Below are 17,340 nucleotides of genomic sequence, written 5' to 3'. Positions count from 1 at the left end.
GAGTAGGTATCAGAATCTTTTTAAAGCAATGTGTCTGAACACTGACCTTTTAACAATTTGTAATACACCCCCTATACTAAGCTGATGTGGGTGACCTTCATCAGGTCTAACCCAAACTGTCTGATTCAAGAAGGGGGCAAGGGGCTTCTGGAAAGCTTGAAAATGGACCTCTAAGAAGGCATCTTCTCCACGAAAGAGTAATTAAAAAAAGCCCTTTCAAATACAGTTTTAAAGCAAAGGTAACTGACACTAGACTATGAAAGTAAGAACCATAGCTGCAAAATTAAGTGGAAAGGGATTCTGAGTGCTATGTAGTTATTTAACGCTTTAATCATGTACCAAAACTGCATACAAAAGACCATTTCAAGCTATATTAATGAAAACTGCTTGGAGTACAGACCATAGCCCCGAGTAACACACCTAAGCCATTCACATGTCCAGATATTGATTCCCAAAAGTTACAGCCTTCCAGAAAAAAAAAAAAAAAACCAAAACCAAAACCAATTAACAGTTAGAACTGTCTGTTTCTTTTATTTTCTCCACATTGGTTTCTTTATGCAGCAGCTTGCTCCTTTCTTCTTTCACTTTGCTCTGATTCAGTGTGTTCTCAGACAGCTGGTCCCCGTGGGTGGAAACAGGATCTAAAACTACAACAGATTCTGTCTCTTTTTCACTGCTAGAAGCTTGCCTTGTAAATTCTGTGTGGCTGGTGGATCTAAAAGAAAAAGAATAAACACATGAATACAGAAAAAAGTGTTCACATATTTGGGAGAAAGAATATAAATCCCACAGAAAAGCAATTCTGTTGTTAGTAACCTGAATTGCCTGGGCAGCTCTGCTGAACTAGCAGGCTGATAGATTTAACAGCTGTTACACACAGATTTTGTGGCATACAAAATGCAAGTCACAGCACCCCTCCTGAATCATTTGTGAAGCTACCTAGAATTTGTTCAGCTACTTCATGGGAAAAAAATGAACTCACATAGCACTGAAAAAATCCTGCTTACTATGAATCCGTTTCAAGAGAGTCTTAAGAATTTATTCTCCTCTCTGCTCATCTCAAGAGTTGGACTTAAGTCTAGTTGATGTGGTGGTGTTAGAATCATAGAATTGTTAGGGTTGCAAGGGACCTCAAGGATCATCCAGTTCCAACCCCCCTGCCATGGACAGGGACACCTCGCACTAGGTCAGGACAGCCACATGTGTGGACTTGGTATTTGGCCTTACACAGCAGTATGAACACTGCCTAGTATGAACACTCCACACCCATGCAGCTACAGCCACTGAACTGGGCAAGTGCAAAACTCCCCAGTGCAGGAAGGTCCTGCACACACCACTGGGTGGGAGGCTCTGTTCTCCTGGGAAGGCCAACTGTAGAGATGCAGAATGCAGCTACATGTGCTAGCTGCATGTGCTAGTCCAGAGCCTTTTCATTTATTTTTGCCCTCATTTTTCATGCTTATGCTTAAGGAACAGCCTTCCCTATCATTAAGATAACACCATCAGAAGGAAGAAGTAGAATCAAATCAACTGGAGGCCACAGAAAGAAATTCAGCTACTAGATCCATCTGCTATGAACTTTGTCCTAGAGAAAATGACAAAGAAAAAAAAGAGGTCACCCCACTCAACAATTAGAGCACGGGGTGGAGGGTGTGCCAGCTCCCACCTGATGGGGAGAGAATAAATAAATGTCCAGGTTAGAAACACAAATAGCCAGAGAAACAACAATTGTTGCACTTCCCACTCCAGAAAGAATTTCCTCAGCTTGCTGCTGAAGCGCTGGATAGAGCAGCTGAAATTCCACATTCAGGCTTTAATTACAAGAGAATTGTCTCTACCATTAGAACTTTGGTATCAGTTAATTAATGCAGAAATTAGTGCTAATGGATACAGTTTCAGCCTCATTTGATTATCATCAGAAGCTAGTGATTTCATAAGGAAAACAATGCTTATTTTGATGCAGCAGTTGTCAATCACTGCAGCAAATACAAGGTGGGGTTATTTTGAATGTTACATCAAATTAAACTTTTTTTTCCTTTGTTTCCCCCCCCCCCCCCAAAGTAGTGTCACCAAAAGAGGGTTATTTTTAAAAGTGCTACCTCTGAAAAGCTGATTGCCCAACACTATAAAAAAAAAAAATGGTCAAAGCCATAAATGCCAAGTTCATTTTTATTTCACTTTGGAGGTAACTATCTTTCAAATCCCAACAGCTGGACTATTTAATACAATCTGGTGAATCAAAGTATAATTCTTCACTGGGCTCACAGTGGGGAGTCTGCATTAGTGTATGGCAGCATTCCAACAACTGATGCACAGCCAAACGCTCTGAAGTCTGTTTCATTTATAACAACAACAAAAAAAATGGATAAAATGGCAATCATATTTACCACTTGTAAAGGACAGAAAAATGAAAGATGTCGATACAAAAGAGTTTAATGGAGAAAACCAGTGATTAAATCAGGACTTCAAGAATAAAAATAAGAATTACTGCTCAGACGCTGTTGCACTAGGCATTGCCTTCTTCAAATCCTTCACACTGCCGCAGCACCAGCCTGACAGCACTGCTGGCACAGCTGAAAAATTATTAACCCTGTTTATCAGGTATTCAGGGCTCATTTTCAACAGCTTGTCCAGAGCAGAATGCAGGCATCGTAAAGTTTCAGCACGAGAATGAATGTCACTTTCATGCTCCCTTTCCAAAACTCAGGTTTTACTGGGGAAAGCAATTAGTAACCAATACAGTTGGCCACAGTTTTGAGCAGTTACAAATTCGTCCAGCCGAGGTATTTGCATTTAGTTCTATGCAAAGCCCTTCCCTCATTAAAGCTGTTAATGCTGTTATCAGTATTCTTCTGATTTCTCCAACCCCATATTTAAGCCAGAAATGGGAGAACCTGATTCTATTGTACTCACTCATACATAATTGTTCATAACTCTGCATGTATTTTGATGACTAAATACATAAAATTCAGATCAAGAAATCCAGATTTAGATGACAAAAAAGCATTTGAGATTAATTGCACAGAGGCCGCAAAGTCCCAGGCAGTACTGAGGGCTGCCCATGATAAAAGAGTATCTAAAGCAATATGTTCTATTTAAAGAGTTACAGGAGCTACAGAAGGTGTATAATAAAGGGTTACACCTGACAGCCCATCTGTGAACCAGCACTGCTGCACCCTTTGTAAATCATTTACAGTAGGAGTACAAAAGGATCTGATTGTCAGCTGGGACTTGAAGTTTCTTTGTTTCCTCTGGTTAATATTAGAATTAGTATTTAGCCTTACTTGGTGCTCTATTCATGACATCATTGTAAAAGGGTTCCATTAGAAATCAGAATTGTATGTAAACACCCTGCAAAGTTTTAGTGGATGAGGTCCCATCCCATTTTCCACCAACATGTGAAAGCAGAAGGCTAAAGGAAACCACTCAAGGAGAATCCTGCAGGAACATCCATGGGGTTTAGAGCATATTTAGAAAATACTGGCAAAACTCCATCCCAACACAGACTGGTTTTGCAAGTGCATAGTGTAGACATGGGAGACTCCACACAGATACTCTGCGCCTGCAATCTGAGATGGTGTAAATGAAGTCATTTCTGCTACAAAAGCCAGCACTAATGTGGCATCAAATTAGCACTCTTTGACTTTCAGTGAGCTCCTTAATCCAGGATGCTGAAATAACTGTCATCAGTCTTCAGGGCAAAATTGTTCCAAAACCACAATAAAACTCAACCAGTGCTATTCCTTACTCCCCAAAGATGAGATTTGAAGCATTAAGCTAAATTGACAGTTGCTCACCACCAATTTCTTCATTATATCACTTAAAAACCATGCCTGGGGTGGCAGTTAGAGCTTGCTACTCACCTCCCTACTGCACACCCTGACCCCAGCGTTCCCATTTTCCTAAAAGTTCTCCATAACTGAGGACAAACATCACTTGTGCAACAAAGCTCATACTCCAGTCTCTATGTGCTTTCCAAACTGCCACTCTAGGAGGGTTTGCTGGATGCTAGCAGCTCAGCTGTCTTACATCTGACCCAAAGAAGCCAGCCCACAGTGTCAGGCTGTCCAGGTGAGTGGGTCTCAGCTCAGCAGAGTGCCACCATGGTCCAGCTGTTGTCTGCCAGACTACAAGAGATGAGTTAATTTTATCCTCAGTCAAAAACTTGGGAATTAAACCCAAACCAGATGTGTTTATTAAGTAATTCAGAGTACTTAACAAGGCAGGGGAATGCAGCAGACAGGACCTGCTGTGTTAGCCTTTGCTAACACCAAGCAATAGTGTAAAAAAAAAAAAAAAAAAAAAAAAAAGAGCAATTCCAAGTCTTCAAAGTCTTCAATGACCAAAGAATTCCATCACATTACCTTATTTGTGAAAAGGAAATTACAGGGAACACAAACGGTGGCACTAGAGAGTTAGTCTGTTGGTCCTCTCCTCTGATACTACCAGGACTATCTACAACACCAGACATGAGTAAAGAAAGTGCAAGAAGCCCTCTCCATCTCAGGAATGCCCCTGCTAAATCTATCAGAGTAGAAAGGTGGTCAACATAGCCGTGAGCAGAACAGAACCGCAGACAAATCTTTAGCATGGAAATTGTTCCCAGTTTAGGCAAATTTAAAGGCAGGATCTTGGAGAGCTTCTACCTGCACTGGAAGAGCACCCTCTAAGAAAAATACATGACAGTAGCTCCTAAAGCAGCCGAAATTGAGGAGACCTCAAACTTCCAGAGCATCCCATCCTTTGCTTCATTTGTTGTTCAAAGTAAATTGCCCATGTTCAAAAGCTGCACTGGAAAACCTTTGCAGTTGTGTCTAAGTGAGGCTGAGTTGCTTCCCGCAGAGCTGGTAGATGATTCAGGGGTACTAAGATTACAGCCAGGAGGAGGACGACAAATCCTTTAATTGTATGAAATCATCAGATTAAGACTAACCCTCTCTGTGGGTCACTCTGTTAGCAGAGAACTCTGCTGCCCAGAAACCAAATGATTACAAAATACTGGGGAAAAAAACCCAACAACCCAACAACCACAACTAAAAAACCCAGGGGCAGAGCCAGACACACCTTTACCTTCTCTGTCTGCACACCACAGGGAGTCACAGGAGCTCTCTTTACTCCCAAGGGAACCAAATTTCACCTATTCTCTTCTAAGTAATTGTCACAGGATTGCACTCACGCTGTGTTAAACGTTTGGGAAGAGATTTGCAAAGGAAGCTACCTGAATACTGAGGTGAGGCCTCAGTTCTTCTGTAGGACACACATTATGGATGTCTTCCTCCTCAGCACCACCTCAGCAAAACTTCACACATTCCAAATCATCCTCTTAATGACTTCTGACCCTTCCAACAACCTCTTGTCCTGGAGTAACACCTCACCTAGTGATTCAAAGCCCATGTTTTCCTTCTGGATTAACATCTTTGAGCTGTCATCATTTAGTTTAATAACAGGAAAATTTCATGCCCAACCTGCATTTGTCAAGGTTCCAGCCCTTTTTCACCATCCCTCCTTTGGCAACTCACTCAAGTAGCCCAGCTGACTCAGCTGCAGGACAGTCATTTGGTAATGGGAGCACAGTCATATTACCTGTGGAGTCCTGCATCAACCAAAGACTGAAATTCCTTACCCCCTGTGTATTTAGGTTAGATTGTCACTGACTTGGGGGTGGGGAAGGACCCAGGATTTCACTCAAGGAACTGCATTCTGTCTACACATCATTCACAGATACATTTTCAAGGCTGAGCCTTTTTCCTGGAGAATCATAGAACCTTAGAACTGTTAGGGTGGGAAGGGACCTCAAGGATCATCCAGTTCCACCCCCCCTGCTATGGACAGGGACACCTCATACTAGATCAGGTTGCTCAGAGCCACATCCAGCTTGGCATTAAAAACCTCCAGGGATGGAGCTTCTACCATCTCCCTGGGCAACCTGTTCCAGTGTCTCACCAGCCTCATGGGGAAGAATTTCTTCCTAATGTCCAATCTGAATCTACCCATTTCTAGTTTTGTTCCATTCCCCCTAGTCCTATCTACCTGACACCCTAAAAAGTCCCTCCCCAGCTTTCTTGTAGCCCCCTTCAGATACTGGAAGGCCACAAGAAGGTCTCCTCGGAGCCTTCTCTTCTCCAGACTGAACAGCCCCAACTCTCTCCATCTGTCCTCATAGGACAGAAAGGAGGTCACAGCTTTGACAAGAGGTGAGCTCAACTCTTACTCAAAGTGAATAAAAAATGATGAATAGGGCTGTTCACATTTAAATATATTAGTTCCGCCTGCAGATTCCAAGCCTTAGTAAAGTGATGGTGCAGCAAAGAGAAATGGCTCATGCACAACTGTTGCTAAGGTTTTCTATAGGAGGCTGTACATTAAAATCAAGGTGAAGAAAAGAATAAACACTGCACTGCAAGAGACACCTGGCAATTATGAGACATGCAGTGTCTCCTCTAGTGTGCTGTAAAAGGTTTGCTTGGCTTCTGCAAACAGTGGAAGCAGGTCACACCTTTGGCAGGTTTCAAGGAGTTGCAAGTGGTGAGACAGCTCTACCTCAGCTATGAGTAAGGAGAAGAAAAGCCACAATAGATCTTTTGTCTGCCTTTGATGTTTAGGGTACCTGGTCAGAGCAGCATGCTGCTTGTTCAGTTAACATGCTTTAGGGAATCACATGGTGCAACAGGAGCAGACGTGTGGGGGGAACAGGCTGTGCTTCAGCCCCAAACACACGTTTCAGGGGACATTACTCACTGAACTCCCTCTTGTGTGGGCCCCTGGACAGCCACTAAAGGCTGGATCACATCTTCTGGTTTAGTTTCACTCATCCAGTGAATCCAGGGATCCAGTTTGTGCACTAAAACCACTCCAGGATACGAACCAAACCACAGCAAATGGAGACAACAGGGTGATTTGCTTGGAACTGCTCTGCTAATCCAAACTGAACTGCTAGTACAGAGATACCCAGGGAAACCCAGACAACTGCCTAGTTATAGAGCCAAGTTGTCAGACATGCTAGACACGTGGATTTCCTTCAGATGTCTGCTTCAAATGAGCCCTGCTTCAAAACGGCACTTACACACCTTGGAGTCTGGAGGCTCCTTCTAACAACTGTTGCTGCAAACAGTACCCAGGAGAAAAAAAGAAAAGGGATTGCACTTCTGCATGGTATGAAGCATCTAGCTTCTCTCTGCTCCTCCCTGCCAGCCCAGTGTGGCAGAAGAGTGTGAGAGCCACAGCACCTCCTCTCTCACAAGAAATCCAGCCCCCCAAGATAAGCCCTTCCAATCAAGCAGGTTTACACCAGTGACTCCCTGCAAAGAAGCCTCGCAGCACTAAAGAATCCAGCCCACTACACTTGTTTTAATGCTTTAAACAGATAAATTAAAGTTAAATGTCTCTTTTAGGATGTCACTGAATAGGCAAGCTGAGAAATAAATTGAGCTTCACATATGCTTTTATAACACATAACAACTGCGACTGTCAACACAAGATCCTTTTCACTGTCAATTCACCATGCATTCTGCGAGACCTTGGGGCCTGCAATTATTTCATTGCCTTTCTTGTAAATGCAATTTCCACTTATTTTGCTGGAATAAAGGTAGACAAAAGGTGGTAGGAGTCGCTGCATTTTCTGATTAAGGTTTGAAATTGTAGAAACCCACCAACTACAAATGGTATTTTTCAGGAACAACCTCACCTTCCTGCCAGGGCAGCAGCTCAAGAAACTGCAATGGCACTGTTGGTGTCAAACTAACTGCTGAACAGATCTTCATCTTTCTGATTAAATTAAAATGAAGATCACCATTTTTTTTTCCCCCAAGGATACTTAAACACAATAAAGGAGGAAAACACATATGATTGGGAAAAGACACTCTGCTTTTAAAACAGTGCAAATGAAATGAAATTGTTGGGCACAAAAGGAAATTGGACTCTTTATCCATTTAAAAAAAATAATAAATGGCATGAAGTACCTGCAGGAGAGTGCAGTAAATATCAGCTCATGAAAATAAGAGGTGAACTGAATTTCCAGCTCATTTGTCATGACTTAGTCCTTTGAACCAAGTAAGGAAGCCTTGCTAGAACTGGTGCTGGTGATATTTTTTAACTGACAGAGCAGAAAATCAGAGGTTTAATTAGCCATGATGACAATATTCTGCTGATCTGATTTGTCTCATCTATTTCCTTTTCTTGAAGCGACAAACTGACAAACAACCTGGTAAGGGAGCTGAAGCAAGTGCACGGCCTCATTTCAAAAGGAGCTTGGTACTGTTGTGAAACAAATCAATCCTTCCATGGGATTTGTATGAAATAAATATTTCTGAAGCAGGGTTAATTCTTTAATGCTTAACTGGCACCCTGGGTCTTCAATGTGTTTTGATGAAGACTTCTTCTGCCCATCAGGGCAAACACAGCATTAACTGTCTTTGAATTTTGTTAAGAAAAATCTTAAACTTCATATCTCAAGGTCATTTGAACTTTTACCAACAAATATTTAAGAGCAGTCAAGTCATGCCTTGGTCCAAGAGAAACTGCCCTGAACACAGAGCAGTATGACTTACATGATTCTATTTTTTAAAACATCATGCTAGAATTAACTTTTTTTTTTTTTTTTTTCAAAAATCAAGAGTTAACTATATAATTATCATCCCTCTTCTCTTTAGGATATGGAAAAACTCCTCACTCTTGCTGTTCCCTGAGGGTTTTTTTTTTTGAGGTTGTGTTTTTTTGTTTTGGTTTGGTCTTTGCTCTTCTTTTGTCGTTGCTGTTTTTTCTTTTTTTCCCCCTCTGTTTTTGTTTGGTTGGAATTTTTTTTTTCAGAGGTGAACTTTAGTTTTAAGAATGTCTACAGGTTTTACAGGGAAATAGCTTTATTAATAAGAATTCTATTTCTGCTTCCACATGAATCTGCAAATTATTTGAGGAGTCAGTGGTAAAAGGCTGCAGACTACAGACCTGATAATCAAAATCAGTAATTAATCACATTCAAAATGCACCAGCTAAGCAGATCTGGTACTCAAACAAATCTAGAAAACCATACTCTACTTACTGGAATGTAGGCTTAGAGCCTGTGCCAGCCTTAGGCTGGTTAGAGACAGGACCTGAGTTGGGTACTTTGGAACTGAATGCTGTCTCCAGGTCTTTCTTGTTCAACGCTGTTTGTGCAGCACTGGCCCCCGAGCCTAGCACAGGCAGAGATTTTGATTCTGATGTGGCCAAGATTCCAGTAGGACCTAAAAAAAACAAAAAAAGTTTAATGCTCCTGTTATTGAGATTGACTGGTCTAGAAGCAGCACATAAGCAGAGCAGAATTCAAGCTAACTGCAGAAATCAAAACTGAATTTTAAAGAACAGTGTCCAGAGAATGAAGAGTATCAAAGTCTGTATTTGCAGATTCTGCTCTCCCTGGCCAGATCAACCCTTTCTTGCAGCACAAGCAGGGCTTGCTATATTGGCAGAGTTGTGCACTCCATCCCCTGCCTCTGGGATGCTAAGTACCAGCTCACAACTTGCCAACACTCACCCAGTCTGAAGTGCAGCTGGAGCAAGCGCCAGCCCAATGACCATAAAACCTGCTCTCATACAAATGAGTAATCAGTGAGCTATCTGCAAATTCCAAGCTAAAACCATACAGTCACATCAGAATCAGCCATGTCAGCATCAACTGTGGCATGGACTCACACTTGATCAGGCTCTGTTTCTAACCAGGCAGAACATAAACAGTTTCCCACAGATGACTACAGTAAAGCACAGCTAAAAAACTGCAGACATCTGCTCTGCAAAAGGTCATTCAAAACCTTAGTCCTAGCTCTGGTTTCTCTGGATACCCTTACTTTCAAGAGTATTTTCATAGCAGGCTCAGATTGTTAACTGTCTGTGCTCCAGGCAGGACAGAAGAACCTGTTTGTTTATGGCTGTGTGTGCAGAAAATCCTGACACAGGCATCTCTGGGAGAAAATGGAGATGGAAGGTGACAGGTGCGGCGGGGAAGTGAGTCACTGCAGGAGTAAGCAGGGTTCTCTGCAATGGCTGAAATGGCAATGGTCTGGTGGAAAAAGTAAAGCTTCAAGAGTCACTCAATGCAGGGAGAAGAAGAGGACTCCAAAGGAGTCCAACCACTTACTGCCACTGTCCTGGTCAGTGGTTACTTTCCGTCGTCGCAGAACTCGCTCCAGCTCCGTTTCACTGCTGTCTGTTTCAAGGGACTTCAAGCTCCGGGAACTAGTGGATTTATTCAGTGTTTCCTATAGCAAGGGACAGGCATGAGAAGCTCTCTGAGGACATATTCTGCCTTTCCAAACATCCCAGATGCACAACATGAGAACCTTTTAAACTGCAGAAAAGCAACTGTGGTTCTAGACCAGCATGCAAAGCTCTGCCATTAGTATAAAAGGAAGCATCTGAGCATTGCTTCACCACTCCTCCTTACCTGGATTTCCTGATGTAGGGATTAACTGTACTTCCCTACATATTAAAGGATTGATGATACTGGGCTTAGAGATGATCTGGGTCACTAATAAACCAATGTTGACGTTTGCAGGGAACTGCCAACTTCACCTTAACATTGAAAGGGTGTTAAAAACCTGCTAGAGCCTTTAATTAATCTCTGCTTGCAAAAAAAAAAGGGTCTTAAAAAACTGTTAGAACCGTTAGTTATTCTCTACTTGCAAAAAAAACTATAGATCCACATTTTACTGCTGCAGTATGCTTTATATTTCATAATAGCCCTGTGTTGCTGCACCCTGGTGTATACACATCTGCAGAAGTCAGCATATACTAGCTGCAACTCCTATAATGTAAGCAATTTGACCTAGGTGTTCCTGCATATCACAAGGGTGGAGCAGGGGGCTGGAACCAGGTGATCTTTAAGGTCCCTTCCACGCCAAACCATTCTATGAGAATTCTATAACCTAGCTGATCTGACATAAAACTGACCCTGTGTCCATATACTTCATGGCTTCTCTTACACAGAGTCAGATCTCAAGTTGAAACAGGTTTCTTATACGTGTAAAATAGAAATGCAAGCTACCACTTCCTTATGCCAAGGTTGGTGTTTTGTATCTGTGAAGCTACAAGTCCAGCAACACTTTTCTTAAGGCAGGGGTGAAAAAAGCTTTAATCAAAGGCTGCAACCTCCCAGGCTTGCCCACAGGAATTTTACCATGCACACAGTGCATACTGCATGCATTTGCCAAGTGACAGGAGTCAGTTACTGGATCAGCACCAACCTGATTGCAAAACTTCCCCCAGATGTTCACAATGCAATTGGAAATTTGGGACCCAAATGCTATTTCATTCTGAGTCTTGACATCCTTAGGGATGCCCAGGATTCACCTTTATTCAGCCTTCCAAAACATGTCAGGCTCACATAGCATTTTTCCAGAGCATAAATAACATCTCTTTAACATCTTTTGTTGATGAGCATGTAACTTTTGAGCAGAAATAGCAAGCATCACAAGTTGAAAATGCTGTGCTACTTTCAGGATCCCAGCAAAGTCACTCCAATTCTTTACCTCCCCCCCACCCCCCCAAAAAACTAAAACATTTTCTTTGGCAACTATTTGAAATGTAACTGCTCAGGTACAGGATTAATTAGTAGCACGTGGCAGGTCTGTACAAACATACACACACGAAAGCAACTCGAGCAGCTGAGTCACCCAAACTCTGCAATTTACACAACAGAAATGTGTTTTGTTTGTAACAATTATATGGAGGTCCACATGAACTGCATAATTAGCATAGTAACAACAAATGTTTACTCCATCACATCCCACCCCCATGTTTGTTGTCTGACTGTGCATAATGATTGGTCTCAAGAACAGACTGCAATTGGATTTTATGCAGTTTGTCTTTACACTGCAAAATATCCTGAAGGGCTCAGAAGCAACAAGCTAGATTCAGAAGTAGAGTGACTGTAGGTTTCTCCCTGCCCCCTCTGAAGCACATAATCAAGTCTCTCCTGATGTCAGTGATACAGTGTCAAAGAAATAAAACAGCTATTAGAAAAGGAAAGGGCCTTTAGCAGGATCCTTCAGTCCAACCCTCACTGGTCTGAGCAGCATGCCAGAGCAGTAATTACAGACTGCCACTTAAAACATAACCTCTGTCTTGCATTTTATTCCTTTTCTATTTACCTCCATATTTAACTATGTGTCCCTCTAATTAGAGCCACCATTAAGGTCTGGTGACTCTCTAGATCATTTCTTCTCTTCTTCCCCTGCCCTCATGTGACTGGAGAACAGTGAGTTTAACGTGCTGCACGGGTGCCACACTCATGGTTTTAATTCACAGCACAGGCTGTGGCTACACTCTTTGCTGTGCTGTCCTGCATCATTCAACACAATCCTGAAGTTATTTTCCTAAGAGCTGTTTGGGTAGTATCATGGAAAATTAGGATGATCAGCCTTGCCTTCTGCATGTGAAGCATTTTGTCTCACCACAGGCAGAATTTTAGGATCATAGAATCATAGAATCAGTCAGGGTTGGAAGGGACCACAAGGATCAGCCAGTTCCAACCCCCCTGCCATGGGCAGGGACACCTCACACTACATCAGGCTGGCCAAAGCCTCATCCAGCCTGGCCTTAAACACCTCCAGGGATGGGGCCTCAACCACCTCCCTGGACAACCCATTCCAGGCTCTCACCACTCTCATGGGGAAGAACTTCTTCCTCACTTCCAGCCTGAATCTCCCCACTTCCAGCTTTATTCCATTCCCCCTAGTCCGTATTTCACTGTACAAAGGGAAAATTCCACCTGACTGTGCCCAAGTTGCACTTCAACTTTAAAAGCTTCTGGTTCACAGAAGTCAGGGAGCAAGAACCAGGGCTCCTTCTGAGTGCTTGATACAATTTTAGGACTTGCAAGCAGTTAAATAATCAATGCAAGTTATGAGTAAAGGACAGTACAGGAACACATCAGCACATTGCTCTGAAGAGCAACAAATATGTACCTAATTAGGGTTTTTTTCATTGAGAAATGTGTATGTGGGCAGTGACTTGGGATCAATTTTTTCTACATACAAATGCAGGCAGATGAGAGCTCTTGCTCTATTTAGGCTACCTCTACACTAACAACAAATTTGATGCCTCAGAAGAGAGCAGGAGTGCAGAGCAGCTGATGAGGACAACCCTACATCTCTGCTGTGTGTAGTCCAGAGGCTGGACTTTGGAGCAGATATATTCAGCTGCCTCTCCCTTCCTAAGCATCCCCAATGTGAGCACTTGGAAAGCTTCCAAAGGATCCAGGGCAGGTGCAGACCCCTTCCCTCTAGTGGCAGGAACACACAAATCCAGAGCAGAGTTACAAGGTGAGTTTTCTCCAAAACTAATTCTGTCAGCAAAACCAAAACCACTCTTTCAATTGGACCAAAAGTCAACAGTGGAACTGCTGAGTTTACCCCAGAACTGCTCCACAGCTTCAGACCATTAACACAGAAGTTTCAAATGCTTGGCCCTGTCAGCTCAGTGAGAAGCAAAAACTGAAATACAAAATCTTAAGTGTTCTTACCAGAATCCCTTTTAATTCTTTCATTGCACTTTCAGAGGGCTTTGGTGTTTCTGGCTGTAAACAAACACAAACACAGGCATGTTAAAAAACACATGAAATGGACCATGCCAAACTTTGTACTGCAGCAAAGAAACTTCACGAGGGTCTGCTGCACAGGTCTGCAGTTTTATGCAATTCCTCTGCTCTCTCCTCTCGTGGGCACATGGCTTAACTTTCAGTCTGTTTTCTAATACAGATGAAGGGAAGAGTCTTGTCTCTCAACTCAGCACTGCCTTGTGGCCTATATAAAAAGATTATGCTTTTGTGAAGATACTAAGCAGCATTTTATAGTAGTATGCTAAGTGTTCCCCAAAAGAGAAAATACTGCAAAATACAACAGGCTACTTCTTGATGACTCCATTCACCCAATTCAGTTATTCTCTCTGTGCCTTTTTTTTTTTTGTTGTTCTCATTAGCTGTTTGTTTACAGGATGCTTGCTTTCAGCTCCTTTCTGTGTCAAAGGAGCTGGGCTTCTACTGTTGACTTCAGTTCTTTTGCTGTTCTTCAGGTATATCTTGTTCTAATTCATTTTACTTAAAATCATGCACAGCAAATAAGGTGAGGCAAATGTACTCTCTTGACTGTTTTCCAGAAAGTCTGATTTATTTTCAGGCTACATTACTGTACTTATCTAGTATTATTGCTCTGCCCTTTATTCCAAACCTTTGTTTTAGGCCTGCTTGACTGGTTGACTGGTCTCAGATGAACTCCCTTTTTAATTCTGTCCATCATTTCTTCAACAGCTTGTCTCTTCAGGTCTGTAACTTCTTCTCCTGTTTCAGAAAAAAAAAAAAAAAAAAAAAAAAATCAAAGAGCATATCACATTCCAGACATGAATTATAGAGTAATAAATAGTACAGAGGAAAAAAATACATGTTAACTAGAGAGCCTCCTAAGCAGCTTGCTTACCATATAGAGCCAGTTATCATAATGATAAATTAGTTTTAATGATGAAACAGCATTTACATATACAATGTGCTTAGTTATACTCTCTGCCTGTGATGCATGTTGCTCATCTACTACCCCAATCCATGCTTTTTCCCAGTGTTATTAAAAATTTGTATGATCAGCACAAATACATAGGCTTAGTTTTCTCCCCACAGGTGGGCTGCTCACAGGGTATTTCTTGAAGGACCACCATGTTACTCTTCATTTTCCCCACCACAAAGAGGCTCTTTACCTTACACTGCACTGATCTATCTACATGGTAGCAGAAACCAGCAGCCCTGTCTCTGCTTATCTGGAATTCTAGTTTCTGCACTATTAATGATCTTTGCTATCAGTTAAACTGTCACAAGCTCTTCAAGGATAAAGTAGAACCTACACGTGCTGAGGATCCAGACATGGAGTTTACAAACACCAAAGCCTGCAGATGCTTGGACAGAAGCAGAGCCCAGATGCTGAAAACCACAAAGCTCTTACAACTGCTTGGGAACTGGGAACTGAAAAAGCTCAGTGCTGTAGGCTGAAACACCAGAGACTGAAGAATGGGGCCTGACTTCTTCTTCAGTGTGGCTCAGCAGAAATTTCCACAGCTTCTCTAACACAGGACAAATTGGTAATGTCCCATGGCAAGGCCTATATGCAGCTCATCACAAGTCTACCAAACATGTACCACATGTGAAAACATTTGAGAACCTCCTGGCACAATACACCAAGACCTCAAACTGACCTAATGTCATACATGTAAAGAAAACAACATTTAGTTAAAGGGTAAAACTTAAATGCCATGAAAGAAGAGGGTTGCTTCTTCAAGAGTTCCAGTGTCAGGATGGCAAAAACATTGAGATGAAATGGGTGAGTTTTGTGATGAACCTAAACTATGCCTGCTAGCTTCTCAGTGTTCTGGATAATGTAACAAAAAGCACTTCACATGCCATCCCAAAAAGGCTGGGGGGGAAGCATACTTAAAGCAAATAGATGGAGATACATAGTTGACACTATTCAAAGCTGCAAACACTGTACCTTACATAAGAGGAATTTTAAATAGACATTTGCTCTCTCACTTGTCAGGGTAGTATTGCTGATGATTCATAGAAATGCAGTTTCTGTATTGTAAGCCTATTTAATGTCAGGCTTTAATTTCACAAACAGGCTGTGTCAAACATAAAAGCTTAATTGATGGTATGGGATGGAAACCACTCATTCTAAGTTCTTAACAAGGGTCAAAACAAGACTCAAGTTGGATGTAATAACTAGATTAAGAAAGAACTTTCCAATTTGGGGGATTTTTTTTTTTTTTTTTTAGAACAGCTCAACTATTAAGAGAAGAAGCAAGTTACATGTGATTGAAGAAAGGTCAGAACTCTTAGTTTGCTAACAAATAATGAAAGAATGGGGTGTAGGGAACTTAACAGTGAATTTCATAGCATTTCCTGCAATCACTGTTTGTAACATCAACAAAAAGGTGTAATCAAAATGTCTAGGAGCTTCAAGGTGAGGAAACTTGACAAATGAAGGCAACATTACTGAACTTTTACTGAAAGGTAAGATTCATCAGAGAGCTCGGTACAAGGTCACTTCTCTATTTTACCTAGACCAACAATTATTGCTCTCTCTTATTTCTCTCAGACTGGTAACCAGTTCCCAAAGGTTCCTGAGTCATCCCATTTCTCAGTTCCTCACCTGGAAAATGGGAGATGTAACACTTCCTTTCCTCCTACATCCTGCCTGTTGGTCCATCCAACAACCCAGCCCAGCTGGCAGTCTGTTAACAGCCATTTTTAATTTAACACTTCCATCCTACACCTGTAATTTCAGCCAGGCTCCCTTCTGCAGCCCCCTTCTTTGTTTAAATGGCATCAAATGGGTTAAGCAATTCACTACAAACACACTCTTGCTATTCCAGAAGGAAGAAACAGCAAGAATACCCTTGGTATTCAACTAGCAATACTTGTTTAACTAGCTCTGACTCCTCAGACACTCATCATTTGTACATCTCTACTGAAATCCTGTTCTCAACCTACTAAGTTTCCAGCGTCCATTAACAACAATAAAATGGAATTTCAGCTGTTACTTTGCATGCAGAGCCACCTTAGTGCAAGATCCTGTTTTAGTTTAGGTTTTCAGCATCATAAAAGGCTTAGCATTACAGTCAGCTCTGAGTGGTAATCTTGTAAGATATGAATTGAGGGACGAAAACTGAAGCAAACTAGCTCTGTGGAGAGGCTCTGGACAGAAGAAATGACATACAAGGAGCCATTTGGAAGATGGATATTTTCCTGTATCATGCTTTATATAACTCCTCTATGGTTAATGTTTGCTGGGTTTGTTGTTCTGCCTCTTCCAGATAGCCTGTGGAAGTGCAAATCCCTAGACAGGAGGAGGCTCAGGGGTAACCTAATTGCTGTCTACAACTACCTGAGGGGAGGTTGTAGCCAGGTGGGGGTTGGTCTCTTCTCCCAGGCAACCAGCAGCAGAACAAGAGGACACAGTCTCAAGCTGTACCAGGGGAAGTTTAGGCTCAAGTTGTGCCAGGGGAGGTATAGGCTAGATATTAGGAGGAAGTTCTTCACAGAGAGGGTGATTGCCCATTGGAATGTGCTGCCCAGGGAGGTGATGGAGTCACCATTGCTGGAGACGTTCAAGAGGAGACTGGATGAGGCACTTAGTGCCATGGTCTAGTTGATTGCTTAGGGCTGGTTGATTGCATGGACTGGATGATCTTGGAGGTCTCTTCCAACCTGGTTAATTCTATGATTCTATGACATACTGTAGCTGCAGCTACCTGCTGCAGTTTCTAGTTTAGAGACAGAGGTTGAGCCTCTCAGCACTGCCACAGGCAGTACCAAACTGTCATGATGCAACT

General features: G+C 42.1%; 1 protein-coding gene across 1 annotated transcript in view; it reads right to left on the bottom strand.

Moving 5' to 3' along the window:
- Window positions 1–504: 504 nt before the first annotated feature.
- Window positions 505–17,340, bottom strand: part of SHTN1 (shootin 1) — a 42,062-nt gene continuing 25,226 nt past the window's right edge. The window contains exons 10-14 of the mRNA XM_054382379.1: window positions 14,196–14,305; window positions 13,493–13,546; window positions 10,109–10,229; window positions 9,035–9,218; window positions 505–715 (exon numbers count right to left, since the gene is read on the bottom strand). Coding sequence (XP_054238354.1) covers window positions 505–715; window positions 9,035–9,218; window positions 10,109–10,229; window positions 13,493–13,546; window positions 14,196–14,305 — 680 coding nt within the window. The remainder of the gene's footprint in view (window positions 716–9,034; window positions 9,219–10,108; window positions 10,230–13,492; window positions 13,547–14,195; window positions 14,306–17,340) is intronic.

Source organism: Indicator indicator, chromosome 7 (genome assembly GCF_027791375.1).
Source record: "Indicator indicator isolate 239-I01 chromosome 7, UM_Iind_1.1, whole genome shotgun sequence".
In the NCBI taxonomy this organism is placed as follows: domain Eukaryota; kingdom Metazoa; phylum Chordata; class Aves; order Piciformes; family Indicatoridae; genus Indicator; species Indicator indicator.
The sequence above is the reverse complement of the archived record's forward strand: the minus strand, read 5'-3'. Positions and strand labels throughout refer to the sequence as shown.